The sequence below is a fragment of the Phascolarctos cinereus genome, unplaced genomic scaffold (assembly GCF_003287225.1).
Source record: "Phascolarctos cinereus isolate Bilbo 61053 unplaced genomic scaffold, phaCin_HiC Scaffold_9;HRSCAF=440, whole genome shotgun sequence".
NCBI classification, from domain to species: domain Eukaryota; kingdom Metazoa; phylum Chordata; class Mammalia; order Diprotodontia; family Phascolarctidae; genus Phascolarctos; species Phascolarctos cinereus.
In genome coordinates this window covers 146,035,697-146,058,245 of record NW_027556402.1, presented here as the reverse complement: position 1 = coordinate 146,058,245, position 22,549 = coordinate 146,035,697, and the positions used below count along the sequence as shown (strand labels likewise).

General features: G+C 38.8%; 1 protein-coding gene across 5 annotated transcripts in view; it reads left to right on the top strand.

The window, feature by feature from the left end:
- The window catches only part of PDGFRA (platelet derived growth factor receptor alpha), a 50,713-nt gene that overhangs the window by 10,233 nt on the left and 17,931 nt on the right, over nucleotides 1-22,549 (top strand). For all 5 annotated transcript variants that reach the window (XM_020975332.2, XM_020975335.2, XM_078148736.1 and 2 more), the window contains exons 2-12: nucleotides 2,235-2,295; nucleotides 3,969-4,286; nucleotides 8,633-8,896; nucleotides 10,923-11,053; nucleotides 13,078-13,249; nucleotides 13,349-13,538; nucleotides 16,723-16,838; nucleotides 18,008-18,134; nucleotides 19,797-19,984; nucleotides 21,046-21,140; nucleotides 21,258-21,390. In XM_020975332.2, the coding sequence (XP_020830991.1) occupies nucleotides 2,247-2,295; nucleotides 3,969-4,286; nucleotides 8,633-8,896; nucleotides 10,923-11,053; nucleotides 13,078-13,249; nucleotides 13,349-13,538; nucleotides 16,723-16,838; nucleotides 18,008-18,134; nucleotides 19,797-19,984; nucleotides 21,046-21,140; nucleotides 21,258-21,390 (1,783 nt within the window). In that variant the 5' untranslated portion in view covers nucleotides 2,235-2,246. The remainder of the gene's footprint in view (nucleotides 1-2,234; nucleotides 2,296-3,968; nucleotides 4,287-8,632; nucleotides 8,897-10,922; nucleotides 11,054-13,077; nucleotides 13,250-13,348; nucleotides 13,539-16,722; nucleotides 16,839-18,007; nucleotides 18,135-19,796; nucleotides 19,985-21,045; nucleotides 21,141-21,257; nucleotides 21,391-22,549) is intronic.

Below are 22,549 nucleotides of genomic sequence, written 5' to 3'. Positions count from 1 at the left end.
TTGGTTAATTCCAAGGAAACTTTTCCAGTGTTATGAAAGAATAGATCCCCTTTTTAAGTGATACTCCCAAAGCAAATTTAGACTTTTAAAAAAATTCTTCATTAAAGTATGTCAAGAAGGCCCACATTCCACATTTGGATGTAATCTATGACAATGAACATGGAAAATTTTAGTCCACAATTTGGGAGATTTGCAAAGCTTATGAGCAAGAAAAACTGAGATTAAGAGAACTTGAAAAAGAAATCAATTGTAGTGTTTTTTAATCTTCCCCTCCCCCATTTCACATATCACACTGCTGCCAAATTATTATTCATGGTAATTATTACGTATTCGTATACAGAACTCTGATCATGTACCTTCTGCTGAGAAGCTTTCACTAAGCTTCTCTTTGCATTCAAAGCCTTCTAAAATCTGCACCCACCCCTCATAAGTTTCTTGTATACAAGGCTTGGTCCTATTTTGTGCTTTAATAGTTTAAAGATATTTGGAACACCCTGCATTTTCTCTACACTCCAGTCAAACTGGAGTCTACACCATCTCACTCACCTATATGTTTTGACTATTTTTGCGCCACTGTCTTTCCTGATGCTGTTTCCTAGGATTAGAAGAAGGCCTAATTTCTACTAGCTGAGATTATCTTTAATCTTGAAGATTCAGCTCCTGTATCTCAAGGTCTTTGATCTTCTGACTCCCACACCCAGTTCAGACCTCATTTGTATTTTGATTTCTGTTAGTTTTTTGGACATGTGTTGTATCTTTCTCCTGGATTGTAGACTCCAGGAAATCAGGGGCAGTAAAGCAATTTATTTATTACAGTTTGTACCCCTACCTTACCCCTTAGCCCAGTGAGTACTCTGTGTGTATTAGGTATTACTAATTATTATTATTAAACTATTATTAAATTGAATTGGTTGCTCTTTATACTCTTTATGGCATGATGGGGTACATTCTTTGTGAACCTGAACATCTGGATGTTTCTGTAGCCATGTGTGGGCTAAAAAAGTATTTACATTATTTATTTGGATTAAAATGATAAGAAAGTATAAAATGTAGAAACAAATCATCTCTATTGCTTTCCTATTATGGTGCCAGAGAATTCAGTTTTTTTAAAAAAAAGATTTTGATGAATAACCATTGTTCTAACATCACCTAGATTTTTCTCATAGCCTTTCTGCTCCTTCCCAGAAAGTAATTCCCTATGACAAAATAATTTTTTAAAAAGAAAAGGAAATACAAAAAAAATCATTAAAATCTTTCAACAAATTGGAAAAGCTTGACATTACATGCAATGTTCCATGCCTTCTGGACCCCTAACTCCACAAAGGCGTGGAAGGAAGATGTTCTTTCACAGGTTTTCTTTGGGACCATAGCTCTTAGAATTTCACAAAATTTGGTTTCAATTACTTTGTACCGATTCTTCCCATGTCCATTGTCGTCATTGGCGATGTTGTACATATTGTTTTTCTGGCTCTGCTTACTTCATTTTGCACTTAAGAAGAATTTGGAATGGTCAAGAAAGTTAGCGTCTAATGGAATATATTTCATTCAATGGCTACATTAAAAATCACACTCAATTGCTGAAGACTAAAGTTTGAAACCCAGAACAGTATTTTGTTTCAGTATTTGAGGAGACCAAATCATTTTAATTAGGCATCAGTACATGAAGATTCTAGTAAGTTTATTGGAAGTCAGTGTTGGTACTGTGGGATGAACCCAGGCCCCGTATGTAGTTGGGCGAACATAGGATTGAATTTCCCTGATCCTTATTAGTTGTGTGATCTCAGAAAGCCATTTTATCTTGAGATTCAGTGTGTGTGTGTGTGTGTGTGTGTGTGTGTGTGTGTGTGTGTGTGTGTAAAATGGGAATGATTATACCCGTACACCCTATATTAAGAGGATATAGAAATTTGTTATAATTTGAGAAAAAGACTTATCAATGCAGTAGTTTTCTTCATAGAATGTAAGATTCAACTTAAACATATTCAGCTTACTTCTTTCCTTCCAGCCTGAACAAATAGCAAAAAAAGCTGTTTTCCATGGGCAAAGGAAATGGTGGGGTGGGAAAGAATCTCCTGAATTTTTCCTGGGTTCATCTCTTAGCCTGGTTTTGTCAGAATTGTAGTGTGGCTTCTAGATACAAGAATTAGGGGAAAACCACTGAGCAGAAAGTTTATGGATATCACACTGGGCTCGAAGAATTAACTGTATTTTTGCTTGGTCTTTTGCTATTTCAGTTTTCCGTAACTATGGGTGCCTCCCCATGGGCGTTCCTGGTCTTGGGATGTCTCTTCACAGGTAAGGATGACAACTTTACCTTGTTAGTGTTTTATTGTGGGTCTTGGCTAAGATTGGTGCTTTTCAGATAATTTCATCTTGCTGTTCATACAGGCCAAAAAAAAAAGGGGGGGCAGAAATCAATGCTAATCCAGCGATTCCAGGGAAGTATGAACAGGAGATTGTAAAACTCAGGTTTTCAGCCTCCTTTTCTCCTCCCATATTAGTTTTTTCCCATTCCTGAATTTTCTAGATAGTTATTTCTGATAGTTCATTTTGCTTGTTATGATACAGATGTATCTTCTAGTTTTCATTTCAAAGAAGGCTATCAAAATGCAATTTTATTATATGTATGACCAGAACATTTGAAGTGACAATGATAATAATGGGCCAACTTCTCCCCTGATCTCCTTGGACCAGAGTCTATTGAAGGCAGCTCAACCAGGCATGCTAAGATATCCAAGGGAGATAAATAATGGGGAAAAAAAAACTAGTTCAGAAATCATCATCATCATTATCATCTCTGTCAATTCTATCTTAATTTTTTGTAAAAGAAAGACTCTTAAAACTTCAAAATCACTGAGACAGGTTTCCACCAACACCTTTATGACAAACTGGTAGAGGAAAGTGAGGCTGTTGGGGGAATCACAGTTGCAGAAAAATGACATTTAGACTGAATGTCTAAATATAATTTTTTTTCCCACCCAGATGTTTGGTCTTTGTGAATGTAATGAACATGTAATGAAAGTGAATGAACATTCCATTTTCCCTGTAGCCTGAAAGAATTAAAGCTCCTAACTTACCTCTAGCAGACAGTGCCTTAGGCTTTGTCCATAAGGTAAAGTTAATTAGGAGAAAAGATTTAGTGGCTGTGGTTTATTGCATCTCATCAGCTGTGCTTGTGTGAGTTTGGGGCTGCCTGTAAATGTGCTCTTATAGCCACTTATAGAAATCACCAAATCCTTCATTGGGGTGCAATTCCATCTGTAGACTTCAGGGAGAAGGATAGAGCCAATTCACGTTTTAAAAATGTCTCATTTCATATCAGTTCTGTAGTTGGGAGAACAGAGGCTGAAAGTAGAGGCAGAGAATTGAATTTGGGAATAGAACCCAGGTGTTTAGGCCTCCCTTTTGGACTAATTGTAGAACCACACAATTAAAGGACCTATCACCCTGCTCTATTCTCTTGAATTAATTGGAGTGGGGCAGGCTTGCCAAAGTTAGTTGTAACAAGTATAATGTGTGTAATTTGCAAACACAAATGAAGCTTGTTCAGTTGGAGTCCATCAGGCCCAATTCTTATCCCATGTGACCCTGGGATTCTCTTTACAGAATTCCATCATAATGAGGCCATGAATGTTTGCTCCTATTATTTCATTGGTCATTCTGTAATAACATAAAATTAAGTGTCAATGTTTAATTTGTACACACACGCACATAGAATTTGGAGTGGGTCTGAATCTGAGAAGTTTCATGGGAATTGGAGGGAGGGGAATCTCGGAGACATTTTAATGAGCCCTACTTGCAGATGCTGCGACTGCTATAGTTAGATCTTGTGTAGGGTTCCATGCTAACGAACTTTACATAGAAGGGGTCCCTGTCGGGATAAGCTGCTCCTGTTGCTTCCCACAGTCTCCCTCAGTGAGACTGTCCTTTCTTGAAACATCCCATTCAGAAAGGGTTTCCTTTCACAGGGCCGTGGCTCACATTTTGCCAGCTTCCATTACCCACTGTCTTTCCGAATGAGGATGAAAAGGTTGTGCAGCTGCATTCATCTTTTACCCTAAGATGCTCTGGGGACAGTGAAGTGAGCTGGCAGTACCCCATGCAGGATGAAGAGGACCAAAAAATAGAAGTCAGAAATGAGGAGAACAACAGTGGCCTTTTTGTGACAGTCCTGGAAGTGGTCAATGCCTCAGCTGTACACACAGGGCTGTACACTTGTTACTATAACCATACTCAGACAGAGGAGACTGAGGTTGAAGGCAAAGACATCTACATCTATGTGCCAGGTGAGTCTGAAAATCAAGCAGTTTTATCGTTTTCCTAACTCATATGTTAACTCAAGTGGAATTACAGGAAGCATGTTGATTTGGGGGAACCCATTAGCCCTGGGAGACAAAATCAGGACTTGGAATGCAACCATCCCAAGATCTTTATTCCCATGGTATTTTCCAGACTTAATCAGTACAAAGAGCATAGCCAATCATTCTCCTATCAAACTTCAGGGTTTGAGCCTGCAAAAGAGAAAGGATTATTATTATTGTTGCTGTGTTATAGTTGTGAAATCAGGGATTAGGAGGGGGAAAAAACCCTCCTATTCACTGGCTCAGATTTGGAAGGGAGCTTGAGTACATTTAGACTACTTCCTTCCCTGTACTTACCATACTAATCTCATAACCTACCTGGAACCAAGAAATAGCAACAGTGACAGAGGTGGACCATCATTTCATATTGTCAATTTCACCCAGTCCATATGGAGATACAATAGAATTCAATGTACTAAAAATAAATTAGACTAATTTAAGTCTAATTTATTACTACCTAACGTTATTTTTAACTTACACACCTTCAAAAAAGAAGAGACAGTGTGATATGATATGGTGGAAGGAGCATTGGATTTGGAATCAGAAGGCAGATCTGGGTTCAAGTCTTAGGAACTGAAGCCCTCCTGGTTCAAGCACTTAGGAGCAGTGTGACCTTGGGGAAGTCATTGAATAGCTGAGCCTTAGCAGCCTCATCTGTAAAATGGGGATAATGCTTGCCTAAGGTACCTCATGGGGTAGAATCAAATAATAGGTGTGAACGTGCTTTTTATATGTTTCTTAGAAACACAAGCTACTAGTATGAAGTATGGCATCCTTGTGGAAAGGGAATGTCAGAGTCACACAGAAAAAAAGGGGTCTCTTGGGCGGGGTAGAGGCGGAGGAAGTGATTAAAATCCTTTGCTTAAAGAACAAATGTCATAAAAGTTCAATCATAAATTCTAGGCATTCCAGCCCAAGTAAAAAGATGCCAACGCAGGCAGTGCCCATATGACTTGGTGACCAGAGGCTGAAGGGCCCCAAGAGACCCACCAACATGTCACAGGATAGGAACAACTCCCTTGGAAGGAGACTCCTACTAATTTCATAGTTCTCATTCAGCCAGAGATAGTTTGGGTTTTATTATTGCCCCCTAAGACAATATTTATATGTAACATGTTGTTTTTCCATGCACTGCTCACCCTAGCTAAACCCTCTAAATGTTTGGGGAGGCTCCCCTTGCTGCAGATCAGTTACTCAGCCCACCAGTGTGTTAAGTGTTAATTACTCATGGAGGGGGAGGTTTGTCTGAGTGGGGAAAACTTCAAAATCCTTCTCTTCTCTCCTCAGGGGCATAAACACCACCCAAGAAGACCCTTCTTGACACAGGGAGCTAGAGGTCTGTTTTGTTTTGTCATTAAGAAAGGGCAGGCAAACTCTTTCTGGCATTTTTGCTCAAAGGTCCAAAATTCTAGCTGTGACCATGTTAGATTAAATTAAGTAAACAGTTTTCTTTAGAAAAGGAAATACTCACTAATTGTACAATGTTAGCCACTTAGTGGTGTGCTAGCCATGACCTTATTAAATATTGATTGGTCAGAATTATAAATCCTATTTGCCACTTAATTTTATTTAAAAAAATAAAAAAATATTTGTACTTATTTCAACAGACCTGGCCACAGGCAACTGAGGCTTCAAAACAAAACAGATTTTTATTATCCTTCTTGCTGTTAGGATTCAAAGGCAGTTTAGCTGTTTTTTTCCTAGGGAGTTTTTTTTTTTTAAGGCTTATTCATTCTAATATGGATTGGGAGCTGAAAGGAATCTCAGATCGTCTACTTCAGCTCTCTCATTTTATGCACGAGAACACCAAATGAATGACTTGTCCAAGGTCACATACATGTATGGAGATAGAACCAAGACAAGAAATCAGAAATCCTGACTTCTCTAATACTCATCTTTTGAATAGTTCGCATCTTACAATCTTCTTTAGAATTTAAAAAGCACCCACCCCGTAACAGTCTTGTATGTATGTAGTACATGCTTTATTGTCCCTATTTTAAAGATGAGGAAACTATAGCAAATAACAGTAACTGGCCTACGGTCCTGCAGCTAGAAAGTGATTGCATTGGGATTCCAACCCAGGTCTTCCAACTCTGAAGCCAGAACCGTTCTCTTTTATAAGATGGACAGTGGGACCCGTTGCTCCTTTTAGGATACTATCCTGCCTCTTAGTCATGGGGTTCATAATGGTGGAAAGAAATATTTTTCATGGTCTAAATTATCTCTTTTTTACCAATACCATTGCTATTAATTTAGCTGGACAGAAGTTCTTAACCAAACCAAAGTGAAATGTTGTAGTATTTGATGCCTGTTGTTTTGATAACGTGTAATGGAATCATCAACAATTAAATGATATATTTTTAAAAAAAACTTATTGAATGCCAATACAATTAATTAAATTAAACTTGCTTAGTAATGATTTATAACTAAATTAATGAAAAATTTATAAATTCATAAAATATTAAAACAGCTTCAGTTATTCTCTAATTCACTTCATGTGGTCATGGTATGTACTGCCTTCTTCTGCTTCTTTTATTAATTTATTTTGATTTATCAACAATCACTTCCATAAGCTTTTGAGTTTTACATTTTCCTCCCCTTCCCTCTCCCCCTCTGTCCCCAAGGTGGCTTGCAATCTGATTGATATAGTGCTGCCTTCTTCTTCTGCCTTTATTATTTTGCACTAATATTCAAGCCTGAAACATTTGCCCTGGATCTATGAAGTTCCTCTTTGAGACAAGTATGTGTAAAAGAATATGAAGATCTTTTCCTATTTCCTGGCTCCTTCCCTTTGCCTACAAATGTATCTACATCTCTCTCCATCCCTAAAACACCCCCCACCCCCACAGCACACCACACACACACACACACACACACACACACACACACACACACACACACACACTACATATACACACACACACCTCACTTGATCTAACCATCTCTACTAGCTACCATCATACATCTGCTCCCCCTTCTCTACTTTCCTCTTACTCTGCTTCTTACTCCTGATTCATCATCCAACTGAAACTACTCTCCAAAGTTACCAGTGTTTGCTTAATTGCCAGGTCTAGTGGTCTTTTCTTAGTTATCCTTTTTGATCTTTCTTTAACCTTTGACATTCTTTGTTCATCTTCTCTTTCCTCCTAGGTACTCTCCTCTCTGGCTCACCCTTAGCCCTTTTCCAATCTGTTTGACCATTTCTTCTTAATCTCTTTGGGTAGTTTTTCATCCATGACATGCCACTCACTGTGGTATTTCCAAAGGCTCTGTCCTAGGTCCTCTTCTCTTCTTTCCCTATCTCTCTTGGTCATCTCAATATCTCCTGTGAGTTCAATTATCATCTCTACTGGGAGGATTCCCAGATCTATATATCTAGCCTCATCTCTCTCTCCTGAATCACAGTCTGACGATGCCACCTGCCTTTTGGACATCTCAAGCCAAATATACTATCCTCAAATTCAACATCCACAACAGAATGCATTGTCTTTTCCCCTCGAATCTTCCCCTGTTCCCAGTTTCCCTATTATTGTTGAAGTACCACCAGCTTACCAGTTGCCCACCCTCAGTCCCCCACATATTCAATCCATTGCCAAATATTCACATTCACATGCTCTTTTTTTCACACAGTCACCATTTGTTCAGGTCCTTAACATCTATTACCAGGACCATTGTAATACCTTTCTAATGAGTTTTCCTCCCTCACATCTATCCCCACCCTGACCCATCTCCTATAGGTCTGACCATGTCATCCCTCTGTTCAGTTAGCAATGGTTGCTCTGGATTACCTCTGGGATCAAATATGAAGTGCTTTTGTCCTGTGATTCATATCCTGGCCATATCCTACCTTTCCAGTCTTTTTACTTTCCTCCAGGTATTCTGTGACCTGACCATCCTGATTGATGCTGTTCCTTCTACATGACCGTCCATCTCCCATCTCCTTGCCTTGCTCTTCAAGGCCTTAGATGTGATCTTGACTCAAGTCCTCTTAGTTACTGCTAAATCCTTCTGTGCTTCTGTTGGAGGTCCCTGTATTTCATAAGATGCAGAATGGAACATGATGCTTAATTTTGAAGATTACTGATGAATTTCTGGCTAATATGTGTGTGGATCATAGGTGTTTTTAGATTATAAGTAGACTGTTATAGCTTATGCTTGACAACTGACTGCAATTTCTCCCATCATTTGTGATGGCCAGTGCCTTTAAACTACATCTTCTGGATGCTTGGGCCGTGATTAAAATGAATATTTTGTGTTGTTGCTTACAACAGATCCAGATGTAGCCTTTGTACCTTCAGCCATGGTTGATCATTTAATTTTTGCGGAGGAACATGATTCTGTCACTATTCCATGTCGCACAACTGATCCTCAGGCCCAAGTGATCCTACTCAACAGTGATGACAAAGTGGTCCATGCATTCTATGATAGCAGACAGGGCTTTGTTGGAAACTTTGCTATGGGACAATTCAAGTGTGAGACAGTCATCAAAGGGAAGAAGTTCCAGACAGTTCCATTCAACATTTATACAATAACAGGTATGTTTTCTCCCCCTCTCTTCTCCTCTGTCCCTTTTCCCTATCCCATCCCCTCTCCTCTCCCCCTCCTTCTTTTCTCTCTTTCCTTTCCTGCCTCTGTCTCTTCCCTCTAAAATCCTGTAAGTAGCTTTTATTTCTAAACTAATTCTTTTATATGGAAAATCTGGAGGTTCATTCATTCATCCTGATATCTTAAACCTGGGGTATAGAAACATATTAAACATAATTAATTGAATGATCTACTTTGGGTTTTGATTAGTGAGACGACACTTCCCTGATATTAGTGGTCAAGGTTGTCATTTTAGTAGATTATGTTATACATTATTCATAGCAACAGGTTAAGACTTGTGCCAATTTCACCTGGAATAATCAGATTCAAGTCTTGATATAGCAGGATTCAATTTATTTTTTTAAAAATTACTGTTGAACAGGAAAATGATAAATGTTGGAGAAGATGTGGGAAAATTGGAACAATAATGCATTGTTGGTGGAGTTGTGAAATGATCCAACCATTTTGGGGAACAACTTGGAACTATGCCCAAAGGGCTATAAAAATGTGCATACCCTTTGACCCAGCAATAGCACTTCTAGGGCTATATCCCAAAGAGATCATACAAATGGGAAAAGGACCCACATGTACAAAAATATTCATAGCAACTCTTTTTGTGGTGGCAAAGAATTGGAAATTGAGAGGATACCCATCAATTGGGGAATGGCTGAGCAAGTTGTGGTATATGAATGTAATGGAAAACTATTGTGCTATAAGAAATGATGAACAGGCTGACTTCAGAAAAACCTGGAAAGACTTGTGTGGTCTGATGCTGAGTGAAGTGAGCAGAACCAAGAGAACGTTGTACACAATAACAGCCACGTTGTGCGATGACTAATATTGATAAACTTAACCCTTCTCAGCAATACAAAGATCTAAGTCATCTCCAGAGGCCTCGGGATGGAAAATGCTATCCACATCCAAAGAAAGAACTATGGAAGTTGAATTGCTATCATTTTTTTCTTCTGTTGAGTTTTGTTTCCCTCTTTCTAATGGTTCCTCCTATTGGTTTTAATTTTTACTTACAACTTCACTAATGTGAAAATATGTTTAATAGGAATGTAAATGTATAGCCTATATGAGATTGTGCATCGTCTTGGGGAGGGTGGTGGGGAGGAAGGGGGAGAAAAATTTTAAACTCAAAAGCATATGGAAGTGATTGTTGATAAATCAAAATAAATTAATAAAATTTTTAAAAAATTTAAAAAATTACTGTTGAATAATTTGCTTCTCTTCTTTAAGCTCAGCGTATTTTCCCATGTAAAAGAAGAAAGGAGAGCCCCATTCCTACTTTCTAAACCTATCTCTCTCTGTGTCTCTCTCTTTTTTCTTTTTGGTAAGGCAATCGGGGTTAAGTGAGTTGCCCAGGGTCACACAGCTAGTGTCAAGTTTCTGAGGCTGGATACAAACTCGGGTCCTCTTGATTCCAAGGCCAGAGCTCTATCCACTGTGCCACCTAGCTGCCCCTAAGCTTATCTCTTGCTCTTGTCTGAAGCTACACTCTCTCGTTGGATGGTTATGCCAAGTGTGTCGTGCACAAAAAAAATCATAGTATTCCATTTTAGGGCCAGCTATAAATTTGATATATGTATCAAGCCAGGAGAGTCAATTTCAGGAGTTTTTAGAATTTTGCCATGACAAGATCATTTGCAGGGACACACTCACACACACACGCACACACACACACACACACACACACACACACACACACTCACATATCTATGTATAAACACTTATGTACACATAGTTTTTAAAAGTTCTCTATCATTTTATATTTATTTGCACAATAGGTGATAAATAGAAAATTATTAAATAGCTACTTTAATAATAAAACCAATTAAATTTGCATTGAAAACTATTTAAATCTAAAGAAGACCTTAAACCTCAAATAATGATAGTAATTTGTCAGGTACTCATTCAGAATTCCCTTTGCTTATTCTACTATATTTCAATCTGCTACTTATCTTTTTCTTGTAGCTACTCCAGAGCTTGAAGTTGAGATAGAGGCAGTGAAAACTGTTTATAAAACAGGAGAAACTCTTGTTGTAACTTGTGCTGTCTTGCACAATGAGGTGGTTGACCTTCAGTGGAATTACCCTGGAAAAGTGGTATGTACCTTCCTTTGGATTTTTATTGGACAATGAAAGTAACATTTCCTAACTCCTGGAGAAGATGCATGGTATAGTGGCAAGAGGAAGGGGCCAGGAGTAGGGAGACCTCGGTTCTAGTCCCAAGGTAGCCTCTAACTAGACTTTGAACAAGTCACTTCTTAGGCCTGTTTCTTCATGTACATAATGAGGAAGTTGGACGAAATCACAAAGGTTTCTTTAAGCTGTAAAATTTTATAGTCTGTGAAAGAGTTTGAATGAACAAAGTGTAGATTTGATAAAGATCAGTCAGTCCCCTCTCCCATTAAAGGTTCAGAATGCATTATATTTTTGAGAACCAAAGCAGTGGCAAATATTCAAAAAGGAAGATCCTAAAGATTGTAATTTCTACAACGATGTAAAAGAAAAAAAAGACATTGGAAATGTAAAAAAAGTAAAAGGTAATTGTACTCATCAATTTGTTGGTCATTAAGATCACAGACACTAGTCCTCCTTTCTCTGAACACATTTTCTTGGCATTCGATACAGCTAATAATCCCTTTCTTGAAACTGCTCCCTTAACTCTCATGCCATGGTAATTTCCTGTTTCTGCTCCCTCCTCCCATCTCTCATTCCTTCTGCCCCTTAATCTGTAGGCACATCTCAAGGTCCATTTCCTTGGTCCATTTCCCTTTATTTATAGTCTTTCCATTAGGGAACTGATCCTTATGATTTCAACTCTTATCTGACCTATCTAGATTGAAGAATCTGTCATCTCTCTGATTTAGGTCCTCCTTACACTGTGATGAATAAGCATCCTCTTTGCCTTTATATCTTATGTCCTGCCATAAATGTTGTTCAGTCGTTTCATTTCTATCTGACCCCATTTTGAAGTTTTCTTTACAAAGATACTGGAGTGGTTTGCCATTTCCTTCTCCAGCTCATTTTACAGATGAGGAAACTGAGGCAATGACTTGGCCAAGGTCATATGACTAGTAAGTGTCTGAAGCTGAGTTTGAACTCAGGTCTGATTTCAGGCCTGCTGCTCCATCTGCTGCCACTATCTTAAATACTCCATAGATTATTTACCCAGCAAACTAGAGGTCTTCCTTTGATTACCTCTTATCTCTCATTCTTGCTATATGCTCAGTGTACCTCCATTTTTGTTCCTTTTTTTTTTTAGTGTCTTTGATATATTTTAGGCTATCTGTCACACAAGTTAGCATTAGCAAAATCAAAAGCATATATTAGAAAGTATACTTGACTGAAGTCTTGAAGACCTAGGTTCAAATCCTGCCCCATGCTCTTTTTTTTTTTTTTTTTGCTTAGGCAGTTGGAGTTAAGTGACTTGTCCAGCATCACATAGCTTGTAAGTGTCACGTGTCTGAGGCTGAATTTGAACTCAGGTCCTTCTGACTCTAAGGCCAGAGCTCTATCCACTATGCCACCTAGCTGCCCCCTGCCTCATACTCTTGCAAGCTATGTGACTCTGGGAAAGTCAGAATCTCCTTGAACTTTAATTACCTTATCTGTAAAGTGGAAAACAAAATATTTATAACCTCAAAGGGGTTGTTATTAGCATCAAATAAAATATTGTTTAAAAAATGCTTTTCAAACCTTAAAACAGATACCAGTTTATTGTATAGATGTCAGTTAATTATTGCTTCTACCCATAATGCACTTTTCATTGACCATTTGGGTGGCCTACAATTTTGATTGCATTTGATTAATCTGATGTTAAAGAAATGGGCTTTTGTGGCAAGCAGATTAGCTGAAAGAAGAGAATGAGACATTTTCACATTTAATCTAGGGAAAACCCCATACATTAAAGAGATTCTTAGCTTAATGGTATCATTCATTCATTCATTCATTCATGTCTCATTCAACAACCATGTATGTAATCCCACCTGGGTAAAACAGATCATGTGGAGCTACCTGTTCTTTGGTTACCAGTTTGCTTTTTTGATCCTTACAGTTCAAAAGTGCTCTTTCCATTTTTTGGAGGTAAATAATCTTAAGGCAATTTCCCTCTCTTTCTGATATAGAAAAACAAAGGCATTTTGAAAGTTGATGAAATCAAAGTTCCATCTCTCAAGTTGGTGTATACACTGACTGTCCCAAAGGTGACAGTGAAAGACAGTGGAGACTATGAATGTGCTGCCCGTCATGCTACCAAGGAAACTAAAGAAATCAAGAAAGTTACCATCTCTGTTCATGGTATGATTTAACCCTTTATTTCTGTTAAGTCTCACTCAGCAATGAAACCCCCTCTACTTTGTGGCAATCCTTACTTAATGGAAACCTTTTCATTTATAGAGAAGGGATTTATTGAGCTCAAACCCAACTTCAGCCAGATGGAAACCATTAACTTGCATGAAGTCCGCCATTTTGTAGTGGATGTGCAAGCGTATCCACCCCCAAAGATATCCTGGCTTAAGGATAATATGACTGTGATTGAGAATCTGACTGAAATCATCACTGGCTTAGATAAGATCCAGGAAATAAGGTAAAGAAAGACCTTTCCCAAGTAAGTCTTTCCTCATGACTGTTGCCTCTGATGTTATATGTGTGTTCCTAGTAAGGGAATTGTACATATCTTATGAACCAGACTGTAAATGAAATCAGTTCAAAGAGCCATACGTAAGCTGGGCTACGAAGCATAAAGGATGATTCTTTTGTCTCAAACCTTGTAATAAGGCATTGGCATCCTGGTAAGTATTTAATGATTACATTAGGAAAAGCCATAAGTTGCAAAACCTCTCCTCCAATTGAAGACAGATGGCCAGATCCAGCTGTCTCATGGAGTTTTGGCCTAGAGAAGGGCAGCAGGTTTGAGGCACTTGGATTTAACATTATCGAAGGTCCCACAGCCTATGTGAACAATAGATCGATACTATATGGTAGCTCTGCATTGCTAATGAACAATTGAGAAGGTTTCACTGGCTTAATTAGCACAAGGCAGCATGGCATGGTAGAAGAATGGCAAAGGAGGCAGGAGATCTGGGTTCTGTTGTCCTCTGTGCTACTCAGCTAGTTGTGGGACCTTAGCTAAATCACTTAGCATCTGGGTACTATCTGTAAACTAGGGAATAATAATAATTTATTACCCTAAAAGTAATAATAATGATAACAACAGCAATAATAGCTAGCATTTATATAGCACTTTAAGGTTTATAAAATGCTTTGCAAATATTATCTCATTTGATCCTCACAACAACCCTGGGATGTTTGTGTTATTATTATTCACATTTTACAGATGAGGAAACTGAGGCAAACAGGTTAAGTGACTTGCCAAAGGTCACATAGCTAGTGAATGTCTGAGGCTACATTTGAACTTAAGTCTTCCTGACTTTAAGTCCAGAATTTTGTCCGTTGCATCACCTAGCTGCGTGAGAAAAGACTACACGCTCTTTTTTGAGGGCTCTTCTAGCATCTCTAAAATTAGAAAGGTCAATTAGTCCAGACCCTTGTATCCAGTCAAGATCACAGCACATCCTAGAGAGAAATGGAAATAAACCTCAACAGCACAGTTCTGTATGGAAAGAGCCCTTTTTAATATCTAACAAATTTCATGCTCAGGTGTGATTCCCCCCCCCCGCCTAAACAAAATTCCTGAGAAGAAATGCTTTTGGAAGTGAGCTCCCAGGATGCATAGAAAATATCTGAATTCTTTTACCCAGACAGTACAGTGATTGAAAAGGGAGTGAAAAACAATCAGTAATGCCAGAATGTCTCTTAGGACATTGAGGGACAGAGTGTAGACAAAGTATACCCCACATTTGTTATCTCTATATCAGAGATCAAAACGGGGTAAAAATGTCCAGTTTTACCCCCAGCTGGGAGACCTTGGACATATTCTTGATATCACATCTGAAAAATTGAATATAATGTATAAGCAAAATTAATACTGAATGGTAAGACAGGTTCGCCAACCTCCAGGTGATAGATGGTATACCCCACATCTTGAGGGATGAGCATATATGGGAGCATGTGATAGCAGGGTCTCTTTATGGAGTACAGAGGCACAGTGACCACCAGCAGCAGGGTGGACAGGGAAGATCTTTAAGGAGGTCATAAGCTCAATTATGGCATCCCTGTGGACTGCCCAGAAGCCATGGAGAGAGAGAAACCAATCTAGCACATCACAGTCAAAAGCTGAAGTAGCCCTGTTTACATAAGGAGCTAGAAGAGGTAGAAAGGCAAGGGTGGGGGGATTCAGTGAAGAAGAGGCTCAGAGGACAGTTGGTTGTAGAAAAGGATCCTTTGCATCTGACAGTGTGTAAAGCACCTGGAACTTTTCTCAGTTAGGTTTGCCTTTTGTCAACCATGGTCACACCTATGTATCAATCATCATCAGTAGCATAAGCTTACATAGAACAATGGAAAAGACACTTATAGCAAAAGAACAAGGCGAAATCACAACTAAACTAGAAGAAATTAGAATGATCAGAACCTACTATGAACAGTTGTTATTGAGTCATTTTTCAGTCATGTCCAACTCTTCATGACCCCATTTGGGGTTTTCTTGGCACAGATAGTGGTTTGCCATTTTCTTCTCCAGCTCATTGAACAGATGAGGAAACTGAGGCAAATAGAGTAAGTGACTTGCCTGGGGTCACACAGCTAGTAAGTGTCTGAGGCTAAATTTGAACTTAGGTCTTCCCAACTCTAGGCCTGGTGTTCTATCTACTATGCCACCTAGCTACCCCATTATGAATAGTTACATGCTACCAAAATTGAAGAGAGAAGAAAGAAGTCACTATTTGATAAAAATTGCTGGGAAAACTGAAAAGCAGTCTGGCAGAAATTAGACTTAGATCAGCATGTTACACCACATGACATGATGCATCTTAAATAGAAAATCAGAATTGTGCAATTATGGAGTCAGGAGGGATCTTGGCAGTCAAGAAGAATACCATAACAGATGAAAACATTAGAAGAGAAACACATCTTTAAAGAAAGGAGGGAACTAAGGTAAAAATCAAAGGTTGGTATGGTTCCTTTGATAATGCTGTGAGGCAGGTAGGTAGTGCAAGTGTTATTCCGTTTTATGAATTACAGGATCATAGATTCAGAACTGAAAGGGACCTCAGAGGCATCCCAATTCAACCCTCTCATTTCATAGATTGGGAAATGACCCAGAGTTGAAGTTAACTTGTCCAATGTCAGATAGCTAGTGAGTAGCAAGCTGAGGTTCAAACTGAAGTCCTCTGACTGTAAAGCCAGTACTCTTTCCAGTGCACCATGATACCTCTCAGGTGAGAACAAGCCTCTGAATGAGGCTGAATGAATTGTCACGCATCTCACGTGTGGCCAGAGTGGGTCTTGAACATGTCTGCTTTCCTCTGAGTCAGGTGTTCTGTTTGTTAAACTGCACCCCCTCACAAGTCATGCCCTGTTGAGCTTCTTTCCAACACAATCCCATATGTACTCATTCACTCTAGTCTTTTAAGTATCTGCTCTCCAATACTGTGAATTTCAGTATGTACAAAGCACACTGGGAATCTTGGGAAAGATGCTGTGAACACGCAAAATATTTTTACGATCTGACTATTTTTTAATATATATTTCAAACAAGTTATTCATTGAAATCCATAATTGTTTGTTATTACTTTCATAAAGATGATTGGGCTTTATTTTTCTAATGTTTGAAGTAGAAGTGAATCTTTAAAAAGTCCATTTCTTTACAGATATCAAAGCAAGTTAAAACTGATTCGTGCTAAGGAAGAAGACAGTGGATATTATACTATTATGGCTCAAAATGAGGATGATACTAAGAATTATACTTTTGAACTTACAATTCAAGGTAAGTCAAGAGAATGACTATGATTGGGATTGTTATGGCATAAGAATAATGACATTTAATCTCAAGGAATGCCTGGCTTCTTGCCTTTTTTTCTCTCAGGTAGAGAAGAGCACAGCCACTGACAGCCAGCCACCATGTGCAGGGCACCAGGGACTGATGACACCAGTGTGCTAGGAGATGTCTGCTAGGTCTTCTAGACCCAGAGCCACTCTGAGACAGGGTGTCAGCACCAGTACAAACCTAAAATATCTGCCAGCCTCTTTCTAGAGCCCACTAGCTAGATGAAAAAGTAGACACCCTGGGCAGGGTCCTTCATCCTCCAATGAATATTCTTAGATCCCCTGTGGAATAGTTTAGAATTCAGAAAAGAGCCTTGGTACTATCCTTTCCTGTGTTTCTGAAAATCCCTAGCACTAGGCTTAGACAGAAATGAACATTCTATAATGGTAACTGACCAGAATGGCTCTCCCAAACCTACCGCGATACAAATCTGAACCTCCCAGAGCTCATAAAAGGACATTGGGACTTTTCTGAGGTAGCCAGGGTGTGGGCCAGGTATGGTGACCACCTCTGGAACCACCACTCTTTTGGAATTACACAAGTTGATCTACTAAACTGGCTGGTTTTCCTGTAATGAACTTACATTTTTCAACCCTGGAAATTCCAGCTGGGCAAGGATGAATTATTTTTGTAACTGAAGTTTTAATGCTTCACTTAAATGCTCTTTGAAAATTATTTTCTCACAATTATCCAGCTCCTCTGGCTGCATTGAAAGTCATGGAATCATAGAATTGCAGAGTTGGGAGGGACCTCAGTACACATGAACAATTTTCCTCCAAAAAGCTTAGCTGAGCACCGTGACACAAACATCTGAAATTGTTTTTTCCATGCCACCTTCAAATTTAACAATCCCAGCTCCATTAAGTTTTTGCCCTTTCTGATGAAGAGAACTATGGGCCATATTTCCAAGGTATTTCTATAGTAGTAAACTGAAAATTTTCTCTGCAGCTGGGTTTGTTTTCACCGATGAGTAGTTAGTACTCTCATCTTTTCTCTACGAGGGCAACATATTGGAATGTATATGCTCAGAACATTTGTTTTCTCTTGTTCTCATCATCTGCCTGGGCCACTAAAAGCAATCACTGATATCTTTCAACCTTGTCTTTTAGTTCCAGCTTCTATTCTGGACCTGGAGGATGATAACCATGGCTCTGCAGGTGGGCAGACGGTCAGATGTGTAGCAGAAGGGACACCACTTCCAGTTGTGGAATGGATGATTTGCAAGGATATTACAAAGTAAGAAACCAATCATTTCTTTCTCTTTGCATCAGATTCCTCTTTTTTTTTCAGAGCCAATTTTTTTTATTAATTTATTTTGATTTACCAACAATTACTTCCATAAGCTTTTGAGTTTTAAATTTTTCTCTCCCACCCCAAGATGGTGCCCAATCTGATATAGGCTATACATATTTATTCCTATTAAACATATTTTCACATTAGTGATGTTGTAAGTAAGAATTAGAACCAATAGGAAGAGATTCTTCCTTTCTTGAATGAAATATCTACCATGTTAACTTTGGTAGCTTTTTTTTTTTTTTTAGTGAGGCAATTGGGGTTTAGTGACTTGCTCATAGTCACGTGGGTAGTGAGTGTTATGTGTCTGAGGCTGGATTTGAACTCAGGTCCTCCTGACTCCAGGGCTGGTGCTCTATCCACTGTGCCACCTAGCTGCACCTGACTTTGTCAGCTCTTTTCTCATGTGTGACTTCTGGGAAGCCTCAGAATCACACTGGCTGTGATTGAAGAAGTCTTATTGACCTCAGTCCCATCTCTATTTGAACTCTTGCTTAAAGTGGAAGTTAACTGTTAGACTACTCGGTATGATTGGCCTACTTGTGTGTAAGAAGGGGCCAAAAAAAAAGCAGCTCTGTAGTCCAGCAGATAGAAAACACCAGCCATCTGATGTGACTTTAAGGGATCAGTCCTTGAATCTGGATAATGGGTGACTAGACACAGGTTGGCCATTGTATGGATGGAGAGGAAGGTAACCAAGAGGCTTTCTTCAAAGGGTGAGAAATATTTGAATTACAAGACTTTGAATGCACAGTAATTTTTCTTTCAACCTTTAAAAACTTTTTTTTGGTTCTCAATATTGTTAGCTCTCCTTTACATGGCATGTAGCTTATCTGACCTGTATATTCCCGGTCTTTCAGTCAAAGGATATAGTTTGTTTCTACTAGGTAAATAATTTTTTTCTTTTTTTTTTTCTTCTTCCCACTTCCCACTGATAAATCCAGAGATCAAAAACTAGTTTTAATAGTAATATTAATAATATTAGTATTTAGTAATGTTAATAACACTAATAATTATATAGCAATTTCATATCATCCTAAACTTATTTCCACCTTGGGAAACATATTGGACAGGTACTTTAGAGATGAGCAAATAAAGACTTAGAGAAATTAATTTCCACTTAGTAATTGGCAGGCAGAACTCAATGCAGGAAAGCTTCCTTCTCAGTGCTCCTAGGAGCTTAGATTTAGAACTGGAAGACTTGGTAGTCATTTTATAGATGAGGAGTCCAAGGCCTTGGGAGGTTGCCATGTACAAGTTCAAATGGGTGGATAGTATATGGCTGAAGTCAGTCTCAAACACAACTGTTTCTATTATACTTTTTTTGTGTGTGGAGACAATCCGGTTAAGTGACTTGCCCAGGGTCACACAACAAGTAAATATCTGAGGCTGCATTTGAACTTGGGTCCTCCTGACTCCAGGGCTGGCACTCTATTTACCGATCCACTTACCTGCCTCTCATTATACTTTCTTAGTATAAAATAAGGTGATCATGTGGCCTCCAGAAAGTCTTTCGGGAAGGCAGATAAGCAATTTGTTTTGGATTATCTGCTCTATCAGCCCTGGTTACTAAAATTCAACTATATGTATTCTTCTCTTAAACAGGTGTAGTAATGAAACTTCATGGACACTTTTGGCCAGCAACATGTCCGACATAACTACACAGAAACAGGATGGTAGTATGGTGAAGAGCCAAGTGACCTTCAACAAAATTGAAGATACTATGGCTGTGCGATGCCTAGCAAAGAACTCACTTGGAGCAGTGAACCGGGAACTGAAACTTGTGGCTCCTGGTGAGTTAGTTGGTGCTCCATTAGTAGAAACTTGAATAGCCTTGAGTAGCATGCTTTTTCTCTCTAATCAATCTTATGGAATTGGAGGGAGAAGCTTCATTGGCTGGAATTGCAGCTTTCATCTCCCATCCCCATGAGCTCCCTAAATTGACAAAGCTCTTTCCTCAAAGTGAAGTAGGGTTTGTGGGTAATGTTTCCATTTTACAGAAGAGAAAACCGAGGCTCAAAGGGGTCAAATGACTTGTGTACATTTGTATAGCCAGGAAGTGTCAGAGGTGGAATAAGAAACTTGTTCTTCAAGGACAGTTTTGTACCTTTTGTTACCACCTGAGTGGAGGTCTAAAATTCTGTCTTATTTTAGTCGCTTTCATTTTTGATGATTCCTTTGTAACCATCAGAATTTAAATTTTTGGAATTCTCGTTTAAAAAATAATCAGGACTTAACATGGATATTTACCACATGTACATAGCTCTGCAACAAGACAGAGGTTAAAAGTAACTAGGGTCAGGATTATTAGTAGGAGAAAACTAGTAGCATGAGCAGACAGTACATGTTATAGAGCAGGAATTCAGGGATATGCAAGAGGGTCTCCCTCCCCTCCCCTCCTCTCCCCTCCCTTTTCTCTCTCTCTTTAAGAGTTGGAGGAAGGGCATAAAATGCCAGCAAAATTGTGTACTTTTGGGGCTTGTGGGCTTGCCTTTTGAGGGGTCTCTGTTAGAAGAACCCTGGAAATGAGGATCTTAGGGTACTTATTAGTACCTCCAACTTTGGTATCTTTTTGTCTATCCATGATGTGCCTACCTTATCAGGGTGGGGGTTACAGGGGAGTATTACAATAGGGAGCAACTTTGTAAGAAAACTGAAGGTTGAAGAATGTGGATTCCAGTTTATTCCTTATGGATGGGGGATGAGTGAAAAAAGGATTGATGGAATAGTAAAATCTTTTGGGCTTATTTGCATAGCTTACATAAGCATAAAGTCAAGTAATCTTCCAAAAAGAAGTGAATGTGACAAAGGTCCATGAGGAAATTCTAAGTAAATATTTCTTCTTCTTCTTCAGCTATGCGTTCAGAATTGACAGTGGCTGCTTCAGTCCTTGTGTTGCTAGTGATTGTCATTTTTTCCCTCATTATCCTAATTGTCATATGGAAACAGGTGAGTACCAATAAGGGGGAGCAGCCCCAGCTGATGATGCTAAAGTTCTATCAAACCTAGATATATTCTTCTTCTAGTAATCTACCAGCTTCTAAAACTGTTGACTTTCAATTGCAGAAACCCAGGTATGAAATTCGGTGGAGAGTTATCGAATCTATCAGCCCTGATGGCCATGAGTACATTTATGTGGATCCGATGCAGCTGCCTTATGACTCAAGATGGGAGTTTCCTAGAGATGGGTTAGTCCTTGGTAGGTGTTTTCTTTGCCCAACATCTTAACCTTCCTAGGATTGAGAAACAGCTTCAACATCTCATAGGGTCATAGATTAAGAGTTGGAAGGACTCAGAGAGGCCACACCCGTCCTTTTACAGTTGAGAAAATGAAGACCCAACAGGTAAATAAGTTGACCAAGGTCTCACAGGTAGCAATCACGAGAGGTGTGTTTTGATTCTTGACTTCAAAGGACTTTCCACTGTGCTCCTTGAAGATATGTGGGGAAATACATACTCTTGAGCAAGATGTGTGAAAAGCCTGGCTGCATCCTGCTGTGGAAATTTGCCTTCAGAAAGATCCATGTTATTGAATGACAGAAATAATCTTTTTTCCATCATGTTGCCAAGCAAATTATAGTTAAGAAAATTCAGACAAAGGAAAGAGACTATGTGGAGGCCTGGCAAAACATTTATCCAATAGCTTTTCATTGGGAATAACAGAAAATGAAATAAAATGTATTTCTGTAACTAAAAAGGAACAGATGATATACAAATGAAGGCAACCACTAAAGATATTCTGATCCAGTGCATTCTGAACATGTCTATGTTCCTTCTGTCGGGAAAAAATTTTTTTGTGGGAAATTTTTTAAGCAAGAAAAGTTAAAACAGCCAAAATGAAAGCTAAAACTCATTACCATCTTTCCATTTCAAACTTGTGATTAGATGAAGAGAAAGACACTAATCCAAGAGAACATATTTTTATCAAGTTATGAATGAAAGAATGCAGGACGTCAGAAAGCCTCACTGTCATAGTTATTAGTGCTACCATAAGTACTCAGCTGGTGCTTAATGTGAGGATACTAATGCATTTCCTACATTGGTTTTGTTTGCTACATTTATGAATCACATGCTGAATTTAATTTTGACCCTTGATGACTGCCAAGCACCATTTTCTAGCTGGTCCCCTCTTCAAACATATGCTCATAGGAAACAAACTCTCAATAGATAGGTAGGTAGGTAGGTAGATAGGTAGATACACACACACACACACACACAGCACAAGATGTACCTCTTTATCCTTATTCGAACATTAATTAGACCATCTTTACGTATATTCAACCACATATTAGGCATGCCCTGATTGTGATAGTAGTTATATTTTCTGTCCACCTCAGTTTTGTGCACCAAAGGAAAAT